Source organism: Schistocerca piceifrons, chromosome 5, assembly GCF_021461385.2.
Source record: "Schistocerca piceifrons isolate TAMUIC-IGC-003096 chromosome 5, iqSchPice1.1, whole genome shotgun sequence".
NCBI classification, from domain to species: domain Eukaryota; kingdom Metazoa; phylum Arthropoda; class Insecta; order Orthoptera; family Acrididae; genus Schistocerca; species Schistocerca piceifrons.
In genome coordinates, this window is record NC_060142.1 from 519879727 (window position 1) to 519904755 (window position 25029).

A 25029-nucleotide genomic window follows, 5' to 3' on the forward strand; every position below is an offset into this window, starting at 1 on the left:
CTTACATTTTCTTCACCATGTGCTCTAGGGCACACAACCACTGCATAGACCCATTACGTACCCTCAGATCGTCTGTTCTATCTCTCTCACGTCTGCAGCCCACGAGCACACGACCGCTGCCGTCACAACCTACAGCCTGCACATTCATATCCGCGCCTCAGATAGTCTTCTGCAAATACCCTAATGAATGTAAGTCAACACAGGTGACACCCACATCGCACATCTAACGTATCAATTACCTAAGTACTTAATTCCATATAAATTTTAATTATATTTCAAAATCAGTGTACTATTTGTATATTTAGTTATCAAATGAGAATTTTCACATTTTCCCAATAGGAGTGCAATGCTCATTCATTCATGATGTAGCACCTCCCCTACCCCTAGAATGCTGCACCCCTATTGGCTACTGAATTAGTCATGTGATTCTACGTCATAGAACCCCAGATGGTGATCTTTAGGGGGAAAATGGTGCAAAATGACTCAGGTTGGGCTGGGCTGCTGGGGAGAGTAAGGAAGGAGAGCACTCAATTTATTTTCGAACATTTTATTTATCACACTCATACAAAAGACATTCTTCGTGCCATCTCACACAGTCCACAGACCTGTAAACTACTTCTAAATAACGCTCTCCAGACATGCAAACAACTCCTAATTTTCTCAAATAATTCCATTACACACTTGCAGACTCCTCCTAACTAATGCAGCACAGGGATGTGTAGACATGCTCAGTACTCGTAAACTGTCCAAATAACACATAGCATAGCCTACAGGCCTGCTCCCAAAATAATGCAATCAATGCGCGCAAGCACCCTCCGCCAACCCCTGTCCAGTAGAGCTCACAGACAACCCAACAAAGGGGCGCGGCCGTCAGCTGTCAAACCATACAAAGGCCCCTCTCGGGTCCCGCAAGCATGAGGTGCCCACATCCCTTTTCATACTTGACACCAGAGAATTTCCGATCACAATACATGTTCATCCAGACACATGTCTTGGCGCGACCGGCCATGGACGCGCGCGCTGTCACAGTCACGAGTCGCCTCCGAACGCAGGTGAAAGTTGCCTGCCCATATTTTCATGTATACACTCACGCTTATACTGACGTCACAGAATTTCAAGACGCGCTCACACGAGACACCTCCGAGTAGTAGATGTCCTTACCACTGATGACAGAATAGCACAGGGAGCATTGCTCCTAGCGCGACATGAAACACCTGTTTAACCATACTTAACTAGCCAGAGTGGCTCTGACCTCGCCGTGAAACGTCTTCAAGGCGACTCGCCATCAAAACGTTCTCAATCTTATTCTTACATCACATGGCTTTGTAAAAAAAAAGTAATAAGAGCCAAGTAGACCTCTTGGTAGTGTCCCAGAAATAGTTAACACTCGATTCCTACATGTCACAGCTTGTATATACGGAAGTAGACCTCTTGGTAGTGTCCCAGAAATAGTTAACACTCGATTCCTACATGTCTCAGCTTGTATATACGGAAATTCTCACCCTAACAGAACCTGTTTACGAAAATAGCATCCAATTCACTCGTCCCAGCACACCTAACGTGAAACCCTTCCTGCAAACAACATACGCAAACGTCCTCAACGCTATGTAGAGGCTCGTATATCCCAGCACAAAGGATGTCAGGCAATCAAGCATTATGATTCACTCTTATCGAATTTACCAGCCGAATTACAGATACCTCCGATATCAAGGCACTGACTGCCTTTTCCCTCTGCAGACTAGACTTTCAGGGGTTATTTTGCACAGTTCGCCATATTGCACTGACAATTAAATCATACAAACTACCATACATCTCGTCAAATACAGAAAGACTCTTACTATAGGACACACAGCCATCCTCTCTAGTCAGGCCATAACATACGCCATAATAACTTTGCAATGCAATATATATACATGAACCATTGACCTTGCCGTTGGTGGGGAGGCTTGCATGCCTCAGCGATACAGATGGCCGTACCGTAGGTACAACCACAACGGAGGCCAGACAAATGTGTGGTTCCTGAAGAGGGGCAGCAGCCGTTTCAGTAGTTGCTGGGGCAGCAGTCTGAATGATTGACTGATCTGGCCTTGCAACACTAACCAAAACAGACTTGCTGTGGTGGTACTGCGAACGGCTGAAAGCAAGAGGAAACTACAGCCTAATTTTTCCCGAGGGCATGCAGCTTTACTGTATGATTAAATGATGATGGCGTCCTCTTGGGTAAAATATTCCAGAGGTAAAATAGTCCCCCATTCGGATCTCAGGGCGGGGACTACTCAAGAGGACGTCGTTATCAGGAGAAAGAAAACTGGCGTTCTACGGATCAGAGTATGGAAGGTTAGATCCCATAATCGGACAGGTAGGTTAGAAAATGTATAGGTTAAAGTTAGATATAGTGGAAATTAGTGAAGCTCGGTGGCAGGAAGAACAAGACTTTTGGTCAGGTGAATACAGGGTTATAAATACAAAATCAAATAGGGCTAATGTGAGAGTAGGTTTAACAATGAATAAAAAAAGGAGTACAGGTAAGCTACTACAAACAGCATAGTGAACGCATTATTGTGGCCAAGATAGACACGAAGCCCACGCCTACTACAGTAGTACAAGTTTATATGCCAACTAGGTCTGCAGATGACGAAGAAATTGAAGAAATATATGAGGAGATAAAAGAAATTATTCAGATAGTGAAGGGAGACGAAAATTTAATAGTCATGGGTGACTGGAAAAGGAAGGGAAGGAAACGTAGTAGGTGAATATGGATTGGGGGGAAGAAATGAAAGAGGAAGCCGCCTGGTAGAATTTTGCACAGAGCATGACTTAATCATAGCTAACACTTGGTTCAAGTATCATAAAAGAAGGTCGTATACATGGAAGAAGCCTGGAGATACTGACAGGTTTCAGATAGATTGTATAATAGTAAGACAGAGATTTAGGAACCAGGTTTTAAATTGTAAGACATTTCCAGGGGCAGATGTGGACTCTGACCACAATCTATTGGTTATGACCTGTAGATTAAATCTGAAGAAACTGCAAAAAGGTGGGAATTTAAGGAGATGGGACCTGGATGAACTGAAAGAACCAGAGGTTGTACAGAGTTTCAGGGAGAGCATAAGGGAACAATTGACAGGAATGGGGGAAAGAAATACAGTAGAAGAAGAATGGGTAGCTTTGAGGGATGAAGTAGTGAAGGCAGCAGAGAATCAAGTAGGTAAAAAGACGAGGGCTAGTAGAAATCCTTGGGTAACAGAAGAAATATTTAATTTAATTGATGAAAGGAGAAAATATAAAAATGCAATAAATGAAGCAGGCAAAAAGGAATACAAACGTCTCAAAAATGAGATCGACAGGAAGTGCAAAATGGCTAAGCAGGGATGGCTAGAGGACAAATGTAAGGATGTAGAGGCTTATCTCACTAGGGGTACGATAGATACTGCCTACAGGAAAATTAAAAAGACCTTTGGAGAAAAGAGAACCACTTGTATGAATATCAAGAGCTCAGATGGAAACCCAGTCCTCAGCAAAGAAGGGAAAGCAGAAAGGTGGAAGGAGTATATAGAGGGTCTATACAAGGGCGATGTACTGGAGGACAGTATTATGGAAATGGAAGAGGATGTAGATGAAGATGAAATGGGAGATATGATACTGCGTGAAGAGTTTGACAGAGCACTGGAAGACCTGAGTCGAAACAAGGCCCCAGGAGTACACAACATTCCATTAGAGCTACTGACGGCCTTGGGAGAGCCAGTCCTGACAAAACTCTACCATCAAGTGAGCAAGATGTATGAGACCGCGAAATACCGCCAGACTTCAAGAAGAATATAATAATTCCAATCCCAAAGAAAGCAGGTGTTGACAGATGTGAAAATTACCGAACTATCAGTTTAATACGTCACAGCTGCAAAATACTAACGCGAATTCCTTACAGACGAATGGAAAAACTGGTAGAAGCAGACCTTGGGGAAGATCAGTTTGGATTCTGTAGAAATATTTGAACACGTGAGGCAATACTGACCTTACTACTCACCTTAGAAGGAAGATTAAGGAAAGGCAAACCTACGTTTCTGGCATTTGTAGACTTAGAGAAAGCTTTTGACAATGTTGGCTGGGATACTCTCTTTCAAATTCTGAAGGTGGCAGGGGTAAAATACAGGGAGCGAAAGGTTATTTACAATTTGTACATAAACCAGATGGCAGTTACAAGAGTCGAGGGGCATGACAGGGAAGCAGTGGTTGGGAAGGGAGTGAGACAGGGTTGTAGCCTCTCCCCGATGCTATTCAATCTGTATATTGAGCAAGCAATAAAGGAAACAAAAGAAAAGTTCAGAGTAGATATTAAAATCCAAGAAGAAGAAATTAAAACTTTAAGGTTCGCCGATGACATTGTAATTATGTCACAGACAGCAAAGGACTTGGAAGAGCAGTTGAACGGAATGGACAGTGTCTTGAAAGGAGGATATAAGATGAACATCAACAAAAGCAAAACGAGGATAATGGAATGTAGTCGAATTAAGTCGGGTGATGCTGAGGGAAATAGATTAGGAAATGAGACACTTAAAGTAGTAAAGGAGTTTTGCTATTTGGGGAGCCTCGGGCATGGATTTGTGTGATGTCCTTAGGTTAGTTAGGTTTAAGTAGTTCTAAGTTCTAGGGGACTGATGACCATAGATGTTAAGTCCCATAGTGCTCAGAGCCATTTGAGCCAGCTTCTTTGTGCCGTTACCTTAAGAGACTTTGTATATGACGAAGCTATTTGAACCATTTGCAGTTGTGACATTCAGCGCCATACAAAACTATTCCTTTTACATCAGAGCACCCTCAGCAGACTGAAGTCGATGTCTGAACTCTTCTGCAAATTCGAGATCGGTTCCCCTCTGCACAAACGCGTTACTGTTTCAGCTCCGAAACTATTCGCTTTCCTACAGACATCTCCAGACCTTTGGATTACAAGAACATACCTACTGTTCACCATAATATTATACCAGTTTCACGGTAATTCTCCATATCAAGCACTAGGTGGCCTCCTACCAATTGCTAGCGCAACATAATTCCCAAGATATAGACCGTAAATTATTTATCTACCAGCTCCAAACTGTAGCCAGGTGCAGCGTGCTGTAAACCACCGAGTAACTAGAAACAAATGGAGCAAAGTCATATTCCCACTCTCGAATACCGAAGTTGGTGATCTAAGATATTCCAAATCATATCTATAATTTACAAGCCAACTAAGGTCTTTCCATGTCTAGCTTTCATTGTACAGACGTGTCATTCAGCGCCAGACAGAATCATCCCTTTTGCATCAGAGCACCATCAGTGGACCGAAGTCAATGTCAGGACTCTTCTTCAAATTGGAAATCGTTTCCCCTCGGCACAAACGCGTTACTATTTCTGCTCCTTGCTTGCTCGCTTTTCAACGCACATCTCCAGACTCCGAGATTACAAGAACATAATATTATACCATTTTCACCGTACTTCTCGATATCAAGCACTAGGCGGCGTCCTATCGATCGCTAGCACAACATAATTACCAAGATATAGACTCGAAATTATTTCTCTACAAACTCCTAACTTTAGCGAGGTGCAGCGTGCTGTAAACCACTCAGTAACTAGAAACAAATAGAGGAAACTGTTATTTCTACTCACGAATGCCGTTATTGGTGTTGTAACAGATCACAAATCAACCCTGTAATTTACAAGCCAACTAAAGTCTTTCCCATGTCTAGAGAACAGGCAAACGTGTCTTCCACACACCACATTCGATGTTCTCTTAACTAAATAAATGAGCGAAATGTGCAGAAGCAGTCAACCGAACAGTTTACATGGGACGGAATAACGGTCCAGTGCAAACGCACCACGTTCTCAAATTTCCACTTGATCACGAAAGCCGTCCAACACATATTAAGTATTAGTTCACTATTCGGTCGTCTAGAGGACTGCAAAGTTAACTCGCATACATTCCTACACTCCAACAGGCTTATGCATTCGGACGGGTGCTGCCATTAACGGAAAAGGTGAATCATTACCACCACAGGCCATGCATACATGGAATCATTGTAGAAAACAGCTCACATGTATCTTTTATCGTTATACTTACAATTAAATGTTACCATCGCCCTCTCAATTGAACAGCATTCGACAATGTGCGAAGTTTCAAAAATACACCCTGGTGTTGGCAGTGGCTCTGGAAATGGAAATATGTGTACCTTCTTTACGAATGAAGATACTCTTCCCTTTGCTATCACAGTACTCCAATTCAAATCCATACCCTCCTTACGACTGTACATAGTCATTTCCTTCCCACAAACACATACTTTATAAAATCTGATGCTCAAATGCGAACATATGACGCATCCCTTACTACTAAGTATAATACTCTATCAATAACTAATTGCCTACGATACCAAACAATACTGAACCAAAATCAACGATCGGTGTACATGTCTATTAGGTTTTTCTTGTGAGTGCCACCAATGTGTCTTAGAAAGAGAGACGTAATACGCTAGATGTTAAAGAAAAAATCGATCGCACCAACTACTGCATGTTACTGTCACAAGCAGTCTTGGTTCTACAGGTGCACACAAGTATCCATGTTAAAAGCTATATCCGCTTTTACAAATCGAGGTACGACATGACCTCTGAATGAGGTGGTTTTTTTTCGGACAAATACCGTCACGGTGATTGTAGGTATGCATAATATCTGTCCACGATGCAACCTCGTAATAAAATCACTGAATTTTGAAAGTCGTTCGGCTGAGGAACGTGATATGTAAGCGGTATTTGCGACTCCCTCACACCGCCCCAACTAGATAATTCTATTGTATTTGTAGCGCATTCTCTCTCGGTACCATATCAGAGCTTCGGCGATATATCGACTGATTGAGAACGAGAACAAACTGTAGTAGTAGTAGAAGACGTGCCGATTGAGGTCGTAATAAGAAAAACGTACACTAGCTTCTCAGATCTCTAGTGTTACGCTAGCCGCTAGAAATGATGTCAATAATTTCGAATAAAGTCTCTCTATTCAATCACATACCTGCATCTGATGACACTCACAAGTGAATCATATTTCTCACACTCCAATATCTGGAAACGAGTCACGTTCCTCGAACCTAGCTGCTACAGTAAAATTCCAACTTGGTTTCAGCCAGCCTCTACGCATCTTGCTCCTGATCCCATTTTTACAGCTTCACTCACGTGATCGTTCCATTTTAAATCGGAACTGAGCAGAAGACGGAGAAAACCATACCCATCACCTTCTGCAACCCCAGCAGAAGTAGGAGAAAACCATAACCATCACCTTCTGCAACCCATGTAGAACAACCTGAGTGCAATAGGACTGTGTCTGACCATTCGACGAAAATGAGCTCAATGTGCTATGTCCCCATACTACATACAAGTACTACAGATCCGCATCCATTCAAATCAATCAGCCCAACATGCTATCATCCTTGTTCTCCACCTTCCCCTCCCCCCACCCCTCAAACAGAGAAACATTACGAACTATAGAACTTCCATTAACTTCGTCCCATGTATAAATCACCTATAATAGACACCGATGCTGACGCAATTACGCAAAGCTGCGGTGGCGCTCCAGCGTGGAGAAAAATATTTCGAAATGCTCCCCCAGAATATCGCAGCGTGCAGCCATCCACGCATTCCTAACCATTTACCAAGTCCATCACCTCAACCTGCTACTACTACTGCCACCTATTAAATATACAGGCACCGCAGACGCCACTTTAAAGTTTGTTCACCTATACTCTAGGCGAATGATCGTATGAGACGCTCCCTCTGGTCCTGTTTATTTACTTCAAACACTGTTTTCTAACACGCCTTTGTACAAAGTCAAATATTTCCTTTTTTCTGCCACGACTTCACGACCTGGGCCAGATTCTAAACTGACAACAAGAAGTTCTGATCGATGGCCTCTCGCAGGGAACTAGACATTGCACGGTGAAAATCATATTCTTATGGTGGATAGCATAACACTGGATCATTTTAAATAAAAGACAGTTACAACATAAGCAAACTGTAACAGTTTTACGGTGCTGGCATAGGTCACCAAACTACAGTACGAAGTTGATTCACGAGCTATACATTTAGACTGGTCTCTCACACTGACGGAATAGCTGAGACTCTGTGTTCCCTTTCGACTGATTCCTCATAATATTGCACTCATGTACGCGATCACTGTTTCACTGTTAGTAACCCCCCAGAGGTTGCTGCCCACCCACTAAAACTTGTTCTCCATCTCAAACAAGCAATATCAGTCAATCATTAAGTGGTAACCAGTGCACGGATGGGATGGAAAAGACACCATCGATGTACTCTAATAATAAACATAACATTTCATAGTGTGAAGAATTTTACAATACCTTCAACACCTGCCAATCATGTTATAGCTAAACCAGCCACCCTCCACTTTGTGATTATCATTGCAAACATGGATAGATGACTGTGCAGTACGTCCATTCAGTGTTAATTCTCGAACGCATAAATCATCAAAGTATACCAGACAGAGCTCAACATATTTCTATTGCCTCGAACATAGTGTATAATTTACAATCTATCTCTCTGTGTATGGGAGTCATAGATTATTCTCGCTGTCTTAGGGTAAAATTAGAGAGTGAAAGACCCTCCTCACACTGTCATTGACCAACCAGCCGTGCAGCACCGTTAGCGAATTAATCTGCAACCGACCAGAAGAAGACCGCTACCCCCACATTTTGTGAATGAACTGAGCTTTCCGAGTCCTAAACCATCCAAGTGCACGAGATTTTTCGAGATGCGACCACATCGAGGAGCTTAGCACTCCTTACAGATGTATAGTAACAGATTTCAAATTGCCATCGTGTAATTTCAGACAGTTAAGAAGAAGATAGGAATCATTTTTTATAGGCGATAGAGCTCCAGACAGATGGAGTTCGACGCATTTTTACCTACATCAACCAAGTTATCAACTCTAAAGTACTGTTCTAGAGTCTAGGATCGGTACCTGGAAGATATTGGTAAGAGAGAACACAAACACATGCACTGCTAAGGCTACAATGTTCTGCACTTAAAACGGGCCTATAATGTTAGCTCACCTGCGCTTGCGACCTATCAGACTAATTGAATGTAGCGTTGTTAATGACAGACATCCTTCTTCCCGGTTTCTCTACGATAAACTAGGTTACCGAACCATAAAACACTTGCTCTGCGTGAAACAAGCACAATATAGCTTTCTGGAGATGTGTAGTGTCCACTGTTCACATCCGAACACCGTTCAGAAATTATACAATGACTACATAAGACCTATATAAAATGATCGTTGGTAATGGGGGGTAAATCCTACACGGAAACAAAGAAACGCATGAAGCAGCGTCTGACATGTGAAAATTACAAGTAATTCCACCACTAACTCTGTAAACAGCACATCTGTCAGGCAGATGTGTACAGGGGATTGCAACGCCTCACAGGTTCATATCGCCAACTTAGTTATGACGCTGAAGTCTCGATTTTACACTGTAACTGTCTTTTATTTAAAATGATCCAGTGTTATGCTATCAGCCGTAAGAATATGATTTACACTGTGCAACGTCTAGTTTCCTGTGAGAGGTCATCGATCAGAACTTCTTGTTGTCAGTTTAGAATGTTGCCCAGGTCTTGAAGTCGTGGCAGAAAAAAAGGAATTGTTTGACTTTGTACAAAAGCATGTTAGAAAACAGTGTTTGAAATAAATAAACAGGACCAGAGGGAGCATCTCATACGATCATTCGCCTAGAGTATAGGTGATGAAACTTTAAAGTGGCATCTGTGGTGCCTGTATATTTAATAGGCGGCAGTAGCATTAGCAGTTTGAGGTGATGGACTTGGTAATGGTTACGAATGCGTGGATGGTTGCATGCTGCAGTATTCTGGGGGAGCATTGCGCTGGAGCGCCACCGTAGCTTTGCGTAATTGCGTCAGCATCGGTGTCTAGGTGACTTATATATGGGATGAAGTTAATGGAAGTTCTATAGTTCGTAATGTTTCTCTGTTTGGGGGAGGGGGGGCGAGGGGTAGAGAATAAGGATGATAGCATGTTGGGCTGATTGATTTGAATGGATGCGGATCTGTAGTACTTGTATGTAGTATGGGGACATAGCACATTGAGCCCATTTCCGTCGAATGGTCAGACACAGTCCTATTGCACTAACTCAGGTTGTTCTACATGGGTTGCAGAAGGTGATGGCTATGGTTTTCTCCTACTTCTGCTGAGGTTGCAGAAGGTGATGCGTATGGTTTTCTCCGTCTTCTGCTCAGTTCCGATTTAAAATGGAACGATCACGTGAGTGAAGCTGTAAAAATGGGATCAGGAGCAAGATGCGTAGAGGCTGGCTGAAACCAAGTTGGAATTTTACTGTAGCAGCTAGGTTCGAGGAACGTGACTCGTTTCCAGATATTGGAGTGTGAGAAATATGATTCACTTGTGAGTGTCATCAGATGCAGGTATGTGATTGAATAGAGAGACTTTATTCGAAATTATTGACATCATTTCTAGCGGCTAGCGTAACACTAGAGATCTGAGAAGCTAGTGTACATTTTTCTTCTTACGACCTCAATCAGCACATCATCTACTACTGCTACTGTTTGTGCTCGTTCTCAATCAGTCGATACATAGCTGAAGCTCTGATATGGTATTGAGAGAGAATGCGCTACAAATGCTACAGAATTATCTAGTTGGGGCGTGTGAGGGAGTCGCAAATACCGCATACATATCACGTTCCATAGCCAAACGACTTTCAAAGTTCAGTGATTTTATTACGAGGTTGCATCGTGGAAAGATAATATGCATACCTACGATAACTGTGACGGTATTTGTCCGGAAAAAAACCACCTCATTCAGAGGTCGTGTCGTACCTCGATTTGTAAAAGCGGATATAGCTTTTAACGTGGATACTCGTGTGCACCTGTAGAACCAAGACTGCTTGTGGCAGTAACATGCAGTAGTTGGTGCGATCGATTTTTTCTTTAACATCTAGCGGATTACGTCTCTCTTTCTAAGACACATTGGTGGGACTCACAAGCAAAACCTAACAGACATACACACTGATCGTTGATTTTGGTTCAGTATTGTTTGGTATCGTAGGCAATCAGTTATTGATAGAGTATTATACTTAGTAGTAAGGGATGCGTCATATGTTCGCATTTGAGCATCAGATTTTATAAAGTATGTGTGTGTGGTAAGGAAATGACTATGTACAGTCTTAAGGAGGGTATGGATTTGACTTGGAGTACTGTGATAGCAAAGGGAAGAGTATGTTCAGTCATAAGGAAGGTACAGATATTTCAATTTCCAGAGCCACTGACAACATCAGGGTGTATTTCTGAAACTTCGGTCATTGTTGAATGCCATTCAATTGAGAGGGCGATGGTAACATTTAATTATAAGTGTAATGATAAAAGATATATGTGAGCGGTTTTCTACAATGATTCCATGTATGCGTGGCCTGTGGTGGTAATGATTCATGTTTCCCGTTAACGGCAGCACCTGTCCGAATGCATAGGCCTGTTGGAGTGTGGGAATGTATGTGAGTTAACTTTGCAGTCCTCTAGACGACCGAATAGTGAACTAATACTTTGTATGTGTTGGGCGGCTTTCGTGATCAAGTGGAAATTTTAGAAGAGAGCCACACTGGGTAGTTAAGTATGGTTAAACGGGTGTCTCATGTCGCACTAGGAGCAATGCGTTCGGCTCTGAGCACTATGGGACTCAACATCTGTGGTCATCAGTCCCCTAGAACTTAGAACTACTTAAACCTAACTGACCTAAGGACATCACACACATCCATGCCCGAGGCAGGATTCGAACCTGCGACGGTAGCGGTCACGCGGTTCCAGACTGACGCGCCTAGAACCGCACGGCCACACCGGCCGGCTAGGAGCAATGCGCCCTGTGCTATTCTGTCTAGTATGAGCGCATTTTAGAATTCCATGACGTCAGTATAATAGTGAGTGTATACAAGAAAATATGGGCAGGCAACTTTCACCTGCGTTCGGAGGCGGCTCGTGACTGTGACAGCACGTGCGGCCCTGGCCGGTTGCGCCAGGACATGTGTCTAGGTGAACACGTATTGCGACAGGAATTTCTCTGGTGTCAAGTATGAAAAGGGATGGTGGTGCCTCATGCTTGCGGGACCCGAGAGGGGGCTTGTGAGTGGTTTGACAGCTGATGGCCGTGCCCCTTTGTTGGGTTGTCTGTGCGCTCTACTGGACAGGGGCTGGTGGCGTGTGCTTGAGCGCATTGATTGCATTATTTTGGGAGCGGGCCTGTAGGCTGTTCTATGCATTATTTGCACAGTTTACGAGTACTGAGCATGTCTACATATCCCTGTGCTGCATTAGTTAGGAGGAGTCTGCATGTGTGTAATGAAATTATTTGGGAAAATCAGGAGTTGTTTGCGTGTCTGAAGAGTGTTATTTAGAAGTAGTTTACAGGTCTGTGGACTGTGTAAGATGGCACGAATATGGATTTTGTATGAGTGTAATAAATAAAATGTTCAAAAATAAATAGAGTGCACTCCTTTCTTCCTCCCCCAGCAGCCCAGCACAGCCTGAGTCATTTTCGAGCAATTTTCCCCGTACAGATCACCATCTGGGCTTCTATGGTGTAGAATCACATGACTAATTCAGTAGCCAATAGGAGTGCAGCCTTCTACGGGTGGGTTGGTGCTACATCATGAATGAATGAGCGTTGTGCTACTGTTGGGAAAATGTGAAAATTCTCATTTGATAATTGAATATACAAATAGTACATTGATTTATGAAATATAATTAAAATTGAGTTGGAATCAAGTATTTAGGTAATTGATATGTTAGATGCAAGATGTGGGTGTCACATGTGTTGAGTTACGTTCGTTAGGGTATTTGCAGAAGACTATCTGTGGCGCGGATATGACCGTGCAGGCTGGAGGTTGTGACGTCAGTGGTCGCATACTCATATGCCACAGACGCAAGAGAGATAGAACAGACGATCTGGGGTTACGGAATGGGACTGGCAGTGGTTGTGTGTCCTGGAGCACATGGTGAAGAAAATGTAAGCAGCAATCTTGAATAACGGTACTTGTGTCATGACCCGAAGTCACGGTAGCACCCTTTGGTAGTGAAGATATGAACTAAGCCAGTTGGGCTCTGGACCTCTTGGTGGACATACTTGGCAGCGCCATCTTGGATAACGGTACTTGCGTCATCACCTGACGACTTGAGAGCGCCCTCTGCTGGTGGCGATCTGAACTAAGCCAGTTGGAGTCCAGACCCAGTGCTGAACACACCTGTTTGATATTGGTTAAATAATAAAGAAAAGTCTTTTTTCTCAATGAATCCTTAGGTGGAGGGGTCGACTGAGATTAGTACAAGTGTACTTTCTTTCGTGCTAGTAGCGAAACCCCATGTGACGTATCTTCCCACCAAAATTGAAACTTGGCGCCAGTTCGTCAGAGGAATTGGCGTTCAGTTGACTTAGGTTAGTGGAGGTAGCCCAAGTGGCATATCCTCCGTGGATTTTCTTTGTTTGGTAGAGATAACAGGAGTGTGGTGCATTATCCTGTTGGAATTGAAACTTGGCGCCAGTTCGTTGGAGGAAGTTGTGGTCGGGTGACTTAGGTTAGTGGAGGAAGCCCAAGTGAGATATTTTCCCGCAATTTTCTTTGCTAAGTAGAAATAATAGAGATGTGGTGCATTATCCTGTTATAATCTGAACCTTGCGCCATTTTTCTGGGGAGGAGGCGTGGGTACTTACCCGCCAAAATTCAAACTTGCCTCTACGCTGAATGATGTCATGGCCTCCATCTTTGATGGTGTCTTGGTCGCCATATTGGATGATGTTGTCGTCGCCATCTTGGACACATGTGGCAAAAATGCAGAGTGACTTAAATATACATTGTCCCAGTACTGGTAGTTTGTATGCTTTTACGTTACGTTACTCATATTCTGCTACCATTACCGCCGGCCGGTGTGACCGAGCGGTTCTGTGCGCTTCAGCTTGGCACCGCGCGACCGCTACGGTCGCAGGTTCGAATCCTGCCTCAGGCATGGATGTGTGTGATGTCCTTAGATTAGTTAGGTTTAAGTAGTTCTAAGTTCTAGGGGACTGATGACCTCAGAGCCATTTGAACTACCATTACCTCCATTACTCCAACAGAATATTCAAGTGCTTCGCACTTGGCACTGCATACTGGTATATCGCGAACTGTCTGATACAAGTGCGCGAATTAAGTCTTAAGACTACCGTAACTGTTTCCATTCGCTACGAAAGGGAGACTCTTTCAGGTCCTACTCATTTATAGTTAAGTATCCTACTTTGCAATATTCCCCTCAATCGCAGTGAAAAGTCAGCGAGATCCGCCTACCGACAACACGCCTAACTGGAAAGTTGGGACTGCACGATACTGACTAGTACACAACCACCATGAGATTTGCATTAGCGCAGTAGTTCAGACACATTTCTTACCGCTACGCCGTTTTGCTTACTTCATCACCGAATAGTAGTGAACATTAGGGAATTATTCTGCGAGTGGTCACTCGCATCCGTTCTCTCTGGTATAAAAAGGGGGTCATATTTAAAAACAAGTTTTCATGTTGCGATTAAATAATGAAATACGATATCACTACCTACAAGTACGCTATTTATATAACACGATATGCCACTTGTGAATTTGTTGATGAGTTTCTTTGCACCAAGAGAGATGACGGTTATCCCTCAAAGAACAAAGGTTCTTCATTGTGTTTATTGTAGCAGTTGCAGTAGTAGTAGTAGTAGTAGTAGTTGCAGTTGCAGTAATCAGTACCAAGTATTCCGCTATGCTTCACCAATTTCCCTTCTCTCGTGGATAACAAAGCTTGACATAGAGAGACATATTATGTTTGTCATGGAGCATGCATGAGAAAGACAAAGAGAAAATTATACATTTGACGAGTACGTTCAAGAGAAAAATTTGAATTCATCAATTGAAATTTCTTTTCAAGTTCAATTGTATAGAACACTAGCTTCATATAGAAATATAAACCACGTACTTGCTAAGAGACTACCGCTTAATAGTGAACTGTTAACTTACGAAACGAGCAAATACTTGTTTTCTTTTCCAGCTAATAATGTTAACCATTAATGTAACATAGAACATTCGCCTTACGTGATAGCAGACTAAGCAACGTCGTTGCTGCCACTCGATGGAAAATAGGAAAGAAGCAATATAAAGTGATACTTGAACAGTCACGTATTGCAGCGGTGGATTGAATGAAAATGTCATCTTGCGTAATAATGAACATATACGATTTTCAAATAATCACTGCAAATAATGCAAAAGCGGATGACTAGTCAAAAGTCTGTCGTTTTATATAACCCGAGGGTGCGCAATGCGCAATGAAAATTATTGTTGTGCGAAGTTCTGTACGAAATACCCTTGCACATTTATATAAATGCCGCCAGAGGGAGCAACTGAAGTGATTGGCTTGGTCAGCCTTATGGGAACCAATGTCGAGCTTGTAAATACACGTGTGTGTGGCAGTAGCTCAAAATGGCTGTCAGCTGTATTTTGTGTGATTAAACGAGTGCTTGAACTGTTTATATTCGCATTAAAATGTATTTTCCAATAGGCTGGCCAAGAATATTAAACGTACCTCGTTGTGGGCCCTGTCGGATTCGTCAGGTTGTTTGTAACAGAGACAAAATATTGTTCGCTATATTGACAGATGTCAGTTTATCCGTCTGGTTTTGTAAGGTTAGTTCAGCCAATTAAAGTCATAAATGGTTAAGATTAGTGTACGATGAAGCAAAAACCTATACTGAGGCATCTATAAAGAAAGAATATAGAATAATCATGTATTATCGTAGATGGAGTGAAAGGTTTCCAGTCAATGAAATCGGACACATTTTGACCTCTCATTTTTCCAAAGATAACGTCGTACACTTTTTATTAAAAACAATCCATAGATTTACGTAATCGGAAACGGTAGATTAGGAACAGCATATCCCTTAATTTAAATACGACTTTGAGCTATGCTCCTGCTGAACAGTTGATTTGTATACGTAATGTAGTCGTCATGTCGTTTGACATTGGACGTTTGTATTAGTTTTTGTTATGTGATAAATGTAGGCCAACATCAAGAATATTGAATAAACTCATTATTAAACAAACTAAACATTTTGCAGAATCCCTTTACAATACATTTGTGGAACACACGCGCGCGGGTTATATTTGGGCCCTACTTCATAATGCTATTTGTTGTTAACAATAAAATTAAGATAAACTGTAAATCACAACAATATCAGTTCATCAGACTAAAGGGTTTTTACATTAAACAAGTTTTAAGATTTCCTACCTTTATTTATATAGATGTTGATATTCACTGAAGTCAGTTAAATCATATAAATGCATGGTATAGAGTAACAGGCCGATAAAATCTGTGCCTGTGAAGTGTAAGGGAAAAGCAGCGGCCTTCACGAAGTAGCTGCTTGTTTAATGTTCAGGTTTATATTGCATAAAAATAGTCCTAATGTAAAAGTAATTCCCATAGTTAAAAAACTGTTTAGGTTAGCCATAGTTGTAACTGGTTTATAGTGTACTGTAAAAGAGTTGCCTACAAGGGCAGCTTTTATAATAACTGAAGGGTTTGATATCACTTTTCTAAACCAGAACCAGACTGTCACATAGCAACCCAACATAAATCTCAGGCTACACTACATGCCATTTCTATCACTGCTCCCAGAACTAATAGACACAAAAAAATACTCACATCTTTTTGCACACACATGACATCATTATAGTATGGAATGGTATCGGTGGGTTAAGCCAGCCCCACTTTATGCATTTTGATGTGTTAACTGAACTAATTTCTTATATTGGAATCTCTTCTTCATGTTGGGATTTTCATAACGAATGAACGAGCATGTTAGCTGTGACAGTAATTAGTGGGCACTCTGCTTAATTTTATGATTAAATGCAGTTTATCTTATCTCATTTATTATTTTGAAAGGGCGTTTTTTTCTTCTTTTTTTAAAAAAAATTGTGAAATGGCGAGATACAAAGTATTGCATATACAGCAATAGTATTCGAATCAATGTTTTCAAATCTGCATTTGAAGATGTACCGATATGTTAAAATTGTCCTCCAAGATGTGACATTTGAAGCAGTAAATACTGCCACTTTTTATAATGTTCCCAGATAACTGGTATTCATATACCATGATGCTGTTGTTAGTTACATGCTTATTTAAAATGTGCATTAACTTTGTAGGGGAATAGTGAAATAGATTTTGATTGTGACTGTGGAAAATTGTTATGTTACAAATTCTTGACCCTTAATCAAGAGCTGTGTAGGTCTCATTGCTTTATCATTGTATGTGGATACTGTCTAGGATAAGAGTGCTTTCCTGCCACAGCTTTGTCCAACTGTACTGTCACTTTATTCAATATCCTATTACCTTGAGAATGATTATACATTAAACTTTGATCTTCCTTCTTTCATTACAATATAAAGTTGTAGCTGAGGATAACCTGTGACTCATATGTCTTAGGAGTTACTGTAACTGTCAACAGGCCATAAGCATTTTAAAAAGATTAAGCTCATCCATTACAGATGTTTTAGAACCAATGACTGTTTATTTAACATAAATACATAAAACTGTAACTAGTCACAGTGACTGGTTGCAGTTGTATGGATTTACATTTTAAAAAGAAATGAAGATGAGAAAGTTTTGCCTCACCTTTGCATAATCACTTAAACTTGATTTGCTTGTTATTGTTTTACATTAAAACTGTCTTGTCAGCTGGTCTCTCAAAACTAATTGGATACCATTTCTGCAGTTCCCATGGAGAAGAATCATGCAGAATCTACCAGTTCTTATCACAGCATCGGATATCTGTCTAGATCTACAGCTGGGTTCATAGTCTTAGAGAATATATGTATAATGTAACAGAGCACCAGCTGTGCCCTTAACAGCAGCATGCATCTGTGACTTTGTTGTATTGGTGCTTGGGTCAGTCACACTCCGTGTGTACAATATTTTCCCAGTACCAAGTTCTTTTACTGACTTATAATTTTGGATTTAACTGACACTTTCAATACCACTTTGCCTCCTCGTGGCCAAAGTGTTACGCTTCAAACTGACTTTGACCATTGCAGACTGTCACCACAACTTACATTCCAAAAAATAATATAGACACAAAATGAGATTTGTCGGTGTTCTGTTGTAAATTCTTCATCTGGAACTCTTTTTGTGTATCATGTGCTTTACACTTTAATAATATTTAATCACATTTGCTTTTTGAGTTCTCTCTCTCTCTCTCTCTCTCTCTCTCTCTCTCTCTCTCTCTCTCTCTCTCTCTCTCTCTCCCTCTCTCTCTCCCTCTCCCTCCCCCCCTCCCTCCCCCCCCTCCCTCCCCTCTACCCCCTCCCCTCTACCCCCTCCCCCCACCTGCAATAAACATGTATTTTGTTATGAGAATTACAGAAACATCCGATTCCACCCGTCAACTTTAACCAGTGACATCACCAATATGGTGGCAATGACCATTCACAACGTCTTCCATATAACGCCTATGGTGTCATTATGTAAACACTACAACAAACACGAAAATACATTTAAAAAAACAAACACATCTTCCTCCAAAAATATAATCTAACTAACAGGACCAACACAGGAAATTGGGGGTTTTTAAGTGGGGACAAACTAAATATAAACACACAGAGATACACACCATGAACCTGAACCACACAAAACACAAAATTCGACTACACTCACAATATCTACAGGAATCGGTCACACCCTTCATGTACATAGCTCAACCATAATTGTCGCTACCACAATAGAAAAACCTACAACTCCAAAAATTACAAGAACACCGTGACTAATGATACCACAAAACCAACACCTAAACAAAAATTGGAACCGGACACTTCGCTTGATCCATGTAGGTCAGCAGCAGCTCAAGATACCAAAACACGCAAAGCTGCGACAACACATTGGAATCGGACACTTTCCTTGACACATCTATATAGGGCAACAGCAGCTCACAATACCTAAACACACAGCTACGATGATAAAATTGAATTGGACACTTCCCATCACCTATATAGCTTAAATGCAACTGACGACAGCAAAAAAACTGAAATCGAGTAATTCCCCTAAGATACATAAATCAACCCCAAGTGATGATACCAAAACAGTAAATAGCATCGACCCAACACCACATAAAAACCCCACCAAATATCGTAACACAAGAACAATAGACCCAAAAAAGACCACTTACGACAAAAAAGCTCTGGCGCTACACACTAGGTCAGCCACCCTAATGACACACAGCCACAGCCTAAAAAACACAACCAAAACTAACTCACAACCCACCCACAACCTACCAGCAGCACCCCACCCCCCCACCCTACCTTCACCCCCCCCCCCCCCCAAAAAAAAACAAAAATCCACCAACAAATAAAAATCCAAAAATGAATGAAACTCGATCACACACTAAAACTCAAAAACAACTGCAACAAATCAGATCCTCCTCAACATAGTCATAAAACAACCACCGCCTCCCCCCCACCCACCTACAACCATAAACATTACCAACAATGACCCCCCCCCCCACCCGAGCCGCAGGCCCCCACCCTTAACAACCTTAACTAACCACCCTTGGCCTATACATTTTACTAAGCCATATATATATATATATATATATATATATATATATATATATATATATATATATATATATAAAAAACAAAGATGAGGTGACTTACCGAACAAAAACGCTGGCAGGTCGATAGACACACAAACAAACACAAACATACACACAAAATTCAAGCTTTCGCAACAAATTGTTGCCTCATCAGGAAAGAGGGAAGGAGAGGGGAAGACGAAAGGAAGTGGGTTTTAAAGGAGAGGGTAAGGAGTCATTCCAATCCCGGGAGCGGAAAGACTTACCTTAGGGGGAAAAAAGGACAGGTATACACTCGCACACACGCACATATCCATCCACACATACAGACACAAGCAGACATATTTAAAGATATTGATATATATATATATATATATATATATATATATATATATATATATATATCATTATAATAGAAGGAAACATTCCACGTGGGAAAAATTATATATAAAAACAATGATGAGGTGACTTACCGAACGAAAGCGCTGGCAGGTCGATAGACACACAAACAAACACAAACATACACACAAAATTCAAGCTTTCGCAACAAACTGTTGCCTCATCAGGAAAGAGGGAAGGAGAGGGGAAGCCGAAAGGAAGTGGGTTTTAAGGGAGAGGGTAAGGAGTCATTCCAATCCCGGGAGCGGAAAGACTTACCTTAGGGGGAAAAAAGGACAGGTATACACGCGCCCCCCCCCCCCCCCCCGCCACACACACACACACACACACACACACACACACATATCCATCCGCACATACACAGACACAAGCAGACATTTGTAAAGGCAAAGAGTTTTACCTTTACAAATGTCTGCTTGTGTCTGTGTATGTGCGGATGGATATGTGTGTGTGTGTGTGTGTGTGTGTGTGTGTGTGTGTGTGTGTGTGTGTGTGTGGGCGCGCGCGAGTGTGTACCTGTCCTTTTTTCCCCCTAAGGTAAGTCTTTCCGCTCCCGGGATTGGAATGACACCTTACCCTCTCCCTATATATATATATCCAGGGATGCTTTTCAGCCAGGAATACTCATCTAAGTGAGAGTGCAGGTTAGAGGAGCACCTCCTCCCCCTCCCAATGACTGACTTAACCGCCCCCCCCCAAAACCCCACTATTGCATTAGTGCACGCCCCAGTCTCGTAATTCTTGAACTCTAAACTATGATTGACAACTAAATGATCATAACCCCTCTGTCCCAACCCCTATAAGACATAAATGCGTCAGAAACTACTGTACTCCCCTTCTCTATATACTCCTCAATTAACCCCACAAATTCCCTGTTTGTATGCCCCTCCAAAACCCTGAAAACGCACTCTGAATACCCACCCCCAGAGACAACGGCTCCCCACACCCATAAACCAACAGGAGACTTACCCCTCTCATATTTCCTCTTCCGAAACTGCAACTTGTCTACGTCAGGCCCATCCAACTTACCCCTGTACTTAATATATTCTGAACAAACTTCCTTACAAAATGAAAACCAGTCTAACACCATTCTATCGCTCACACCAGCCTCATGTGCACAAAAAATATGGGAGGATCTATAACAAAAATAAGACATCATCAAAACTGTCTCTCTCATGGCCAACCTAGACCTCTTGAACCAGGTACCATGCCTTATGGAGTGCCAAAGGTTATCCCTTCGGCACCGCTACATGTAACTGTCGCTGGTCTGAGACACCGGAACTCTGGCCAACCGCATATTCTGCTTGCATACGCCGCATTTCACAATCTGTGCAACAAGCCCAAAAAGTTGCAGAAACTTAATGAGGGACAACATGTCGTCCCCCATTTCAGCCCGCAGATGCACACTGTTCAACTTATAAGTCATATCCATACCTAATAAAAGAAGCCAAAAATTAAATTAAATTACTTACCATGTGACAAACAGCCAAAAGTACCGCAACAACATAAACACAACAGAAACTTAAATATTAACTCACTAAAACCAATTTCTGTTCTTCTGTAACAGTCATGACCAATAAATGCACTTTTCAAAGCAGTGATACCCAAATAAACCCAATAGACCACATAATACGTGGACCATACACACACTGCCAGAGGACACCACTAACCGCAACAGGACAATATCTACAAACACAACACAGTCATAAACTAAACTCTTTTCCTTCATGACGTGACACACCACAACATCCTTACATCAGATGGGTGAGATCAGACGCCTCCATTGACCCTTGTTATGTAATGATGTTTCTGTGTTAGATTTTCTTTTTAATTTTTATTTCTGTTCACTATACTTTCTCTTTTACATAACAAAGGTATAATGCAAATGCATTTCTTGGGTTTTCCATTGGACTACATTGTGTTAAGTCTCCCAATATTTCTTTGAATCAACTGTTTGGCATCTTCAGTTGATTACAGTAGTTACTGCTGCAGTAGGCTTCCAGGATAGCCGGAAAAGTCGCATTGCATATATTGCGAAAAATTAAGTCATTATCATTGTGTACTATATTTTAATAAAACTACCATAGAGGAGTGAACGGCCAAAGTAACTCATAGAAGACCTAGAAACTCAGTGGCCTGGCAGTGGTATTTCACTTGTGGAGTTCTGTAAACAGTGGATGAGAGAGGTGGACAAAATATGACTGGTTTTATGGAAATGTAAAGCTACTGAATGCTACTGAGACATATCCACAAATGATATACAGTGGAAGTTTAAAATAACACGGAAATGTAATACCCAAGGTTTCGGAGGTAGAATCAGTTGACACATCAAAGCTAAATACTAAGAACCATGACAGAAACAGAGGAGGACAGTAATTCATTACATGAACATAAAAAAGAAGTGATTGAAGATTTAACAAAAAGAGAGGTAATGACCAAATAAGGCAATGACAAAAGTAACAAATATCTAAAGAGGGAAAGTAGCAGACAGGCAATGGATAGGTGGAAAGTCTAGATTAAACTAAATGAGAGAGGTGAAGAACGAGAGACAAAGTGGAAAGAACTGTGCAGTGTAAGATAGAAGTAGCAGTAATAAACTGAAATACATTATCTCCACTTCAAAGATGGTGGCAGTCCCTAGCAATCAGTCTTTGCTTCTCATCCTGTACGGTAAGTCTCCCCTGACCTGCAGTTCTGGGTGACTTTCCCAAAATCTACCCCTATTCCTAGACCTCTCCAGTCCTTTTCCTTCACCCTTCTTCCTTCCCCTTCAACCCTTCTGCCTGAAGGAGGAGCCACTGCACCGAAAGCTTGTCAATCACAACAGTCTTTTGTGTATGTGTTCTGCCGTCACTTGGTGAGTAGTTTTTTTATCTGTCCAGTTAAATAAAGATGGTAGTGAACTGTATTGAAGAGTTTTCATATATTTTCAGTTGCTGGAAAACGATAAAAAGATGTAGCTTGAAGCCCTTGCTAAGATCTGTACTTTTATTTTACTTACCCACTTACTCCTCGGCTCTACAGCCCTTGAACAGCCTTGGCCTGCATTACAACATCCTGCAATGCTGTCCGGTCCATGGTTTTCTGTCTCCATCCTCTGACACCCAGCTTCATATCGTCTTCAATTTCGTCCACCCACCTCTTTGGGATGTTCCTTCGTCATTTGCCTCCAGCCTTGCCATCAAAAATCTTCTTACATGTTCTGTCTTCCTCCTTTCTGACCATGTGTCCTGCCCACCACAGTCTTCTTATTTTAATGGTAGTGTCAATGTCAGGTTCTTCAAAAAGTTGTTCGTATTCTGCATTCGTACAGATGTGCCAATCTTTTTGATCGTATATTGGGCCATATATTTTACGCAGAACCTTTCTCTCCCAATAGCTAAGGATCCTTTCCTCATTTGCAGTGATGGTTTTGTAAATAAGGATTTAGGTTTATGCAATAGAAATGAGCTCCTAAAAGTATGGATAGTGCTGCAAAATAGCATCTGTTACCTGCTGCTATTCTATACTTCACCTCGCTGCTGATGTCATTTGCCTCTATGATAGGTGATCCGAGGTACTCTCGCCTTTTCAAACTCCTTGTCAGCTATCCCAAGATTTGGTAGGTTTTGCTGGTTGGTCATTGCCATATATTTGGTCTGTGTGACATTGAATACCAGGCAAAGTTCCCTTGTACCTCTCTCCAGTTGTTGATAGGCATTGGCCAGCACAGCAGTGTTTTGTGTAACGCCACATCATCTGTGTGGGCTAGGTACTGCAGTGAGTGTTTAAAAAAAGTGCCTCCTCTATTTAACTCTATCTGACGTATGACTTTTCTAGCAGTGGCTGAATATATATATTGTGAATGTGTATTGTTACCCTGTCTCCATCCCTTCTTCACTTCCACTTCCTCGGTGGAGAGGGTTGACATAGTAAGTTGAACGAGCTTCTTACGTATTCCAGCCTCTTCCGCCACATTTCACAATGTCACTCTCTAGATGCTATCATAGGCTTGTTTAAAATTAATATAAAGCTTGTGTATGTGTATTTGGTGTTCATAATATTTTTCAAGTAGTATGCATAATTTGGGCAGTTGTTGACTAATTTTTTCTAAAGCCACTCTGATAGTCTCCAGTTCTCTCTTCCACATAGCAAGTAAGCCTCCTAGTTAGGATCTTGGAGAACACTTTATAAATAATATTTAGCAGGGAGATTCCTTGGTAGTTCTAGCTGTTTAATTTATTTCCTTTTTTAAGTATGGGGCATGTAACAGCCGTTTTCCACTCAATTGGCATGCTCTCCTCCTGCCAGATGCTCAGTATTACTTTACATATTGCTTTCCACTGTGTCTGCCCACCATATTTGAGAAGTTCCACCTGGATCCTATCTTCTCCAGGTGCCTTATTGTTTTTTAAGGTCATAATGGCTTGTATCACTTACTCCACTGTGGGTTCTGGTGTTAAGACCTCTGGTCCATAATAAGTTATTTCCACCAGTTCATCTTGTTCTAATCCTTCTACTTCTGGGTTCAGTAACTCTTGGAAGTATTCTGCCCATCTGTCAGGTATTTTATTACTCTCCCCTATCAAATCCCCTTCTTTACTCCTATATGTATTTGTTATGGCTTGAAACCCAGCCTTTCCATCTTTAATGTTTTGGTACATTTCTTGTACTTGTTCTCTTCCCGTAGCTATTCAATTTCTTCCAATTTTTTCGTTTTTAGTGCTCTTTTCTTATGCCTGCAAACCCTCTTAGCTACACAGCACTTCTCATTATATTCATTTCAACTTTTCTAGTTCTTCTCTGAAATAATTTCATTCATACTATGCTGTGCTTTTCAATTCTTGTCATAAATTCTTCACCAAACCAATCTGCCTTCCTTTGAGCCAGCACGTGTCCCAAAACCTCTCCAGCTGCCTTGAGGATTGCAGTCTTACATTGTTTCCACATTATTTCTATATGTTCATATGACATGTCGGTGT

At 41.5% G+C, this 25029-nt stretch overlaps 1 protein-coding gene across 2 annotated transcripts in view; it reads left to right on the forward strand.

Annotated features, from left to right (window-relative positions):
* The first annotated feature begins 15503 nt into the window (after nucleotides 1-15503).
* LOC124798690 (guanine nucleotide exchange factor subunit Rich) overlaps nucleotides 15504-25029 on the forward strand; it is a 305412-nt gene continuing 295886 nt past the window's right edge. For both annotated transcript variants that reach the window (XM_047262195.1, XM_047262196.1), the window contains exon 1: nucleotides 15504-15734. In XM_047262195.1, coding sequence (XP_047118151.1) covers nucleotides 15594-15734 — 141 coding nt within the window. In that variant the 5' untranslated portion in view covers nucleotides 15504-15593. The remainder of the gene's footprint in view (nucleotides 15735-25029) is intronic.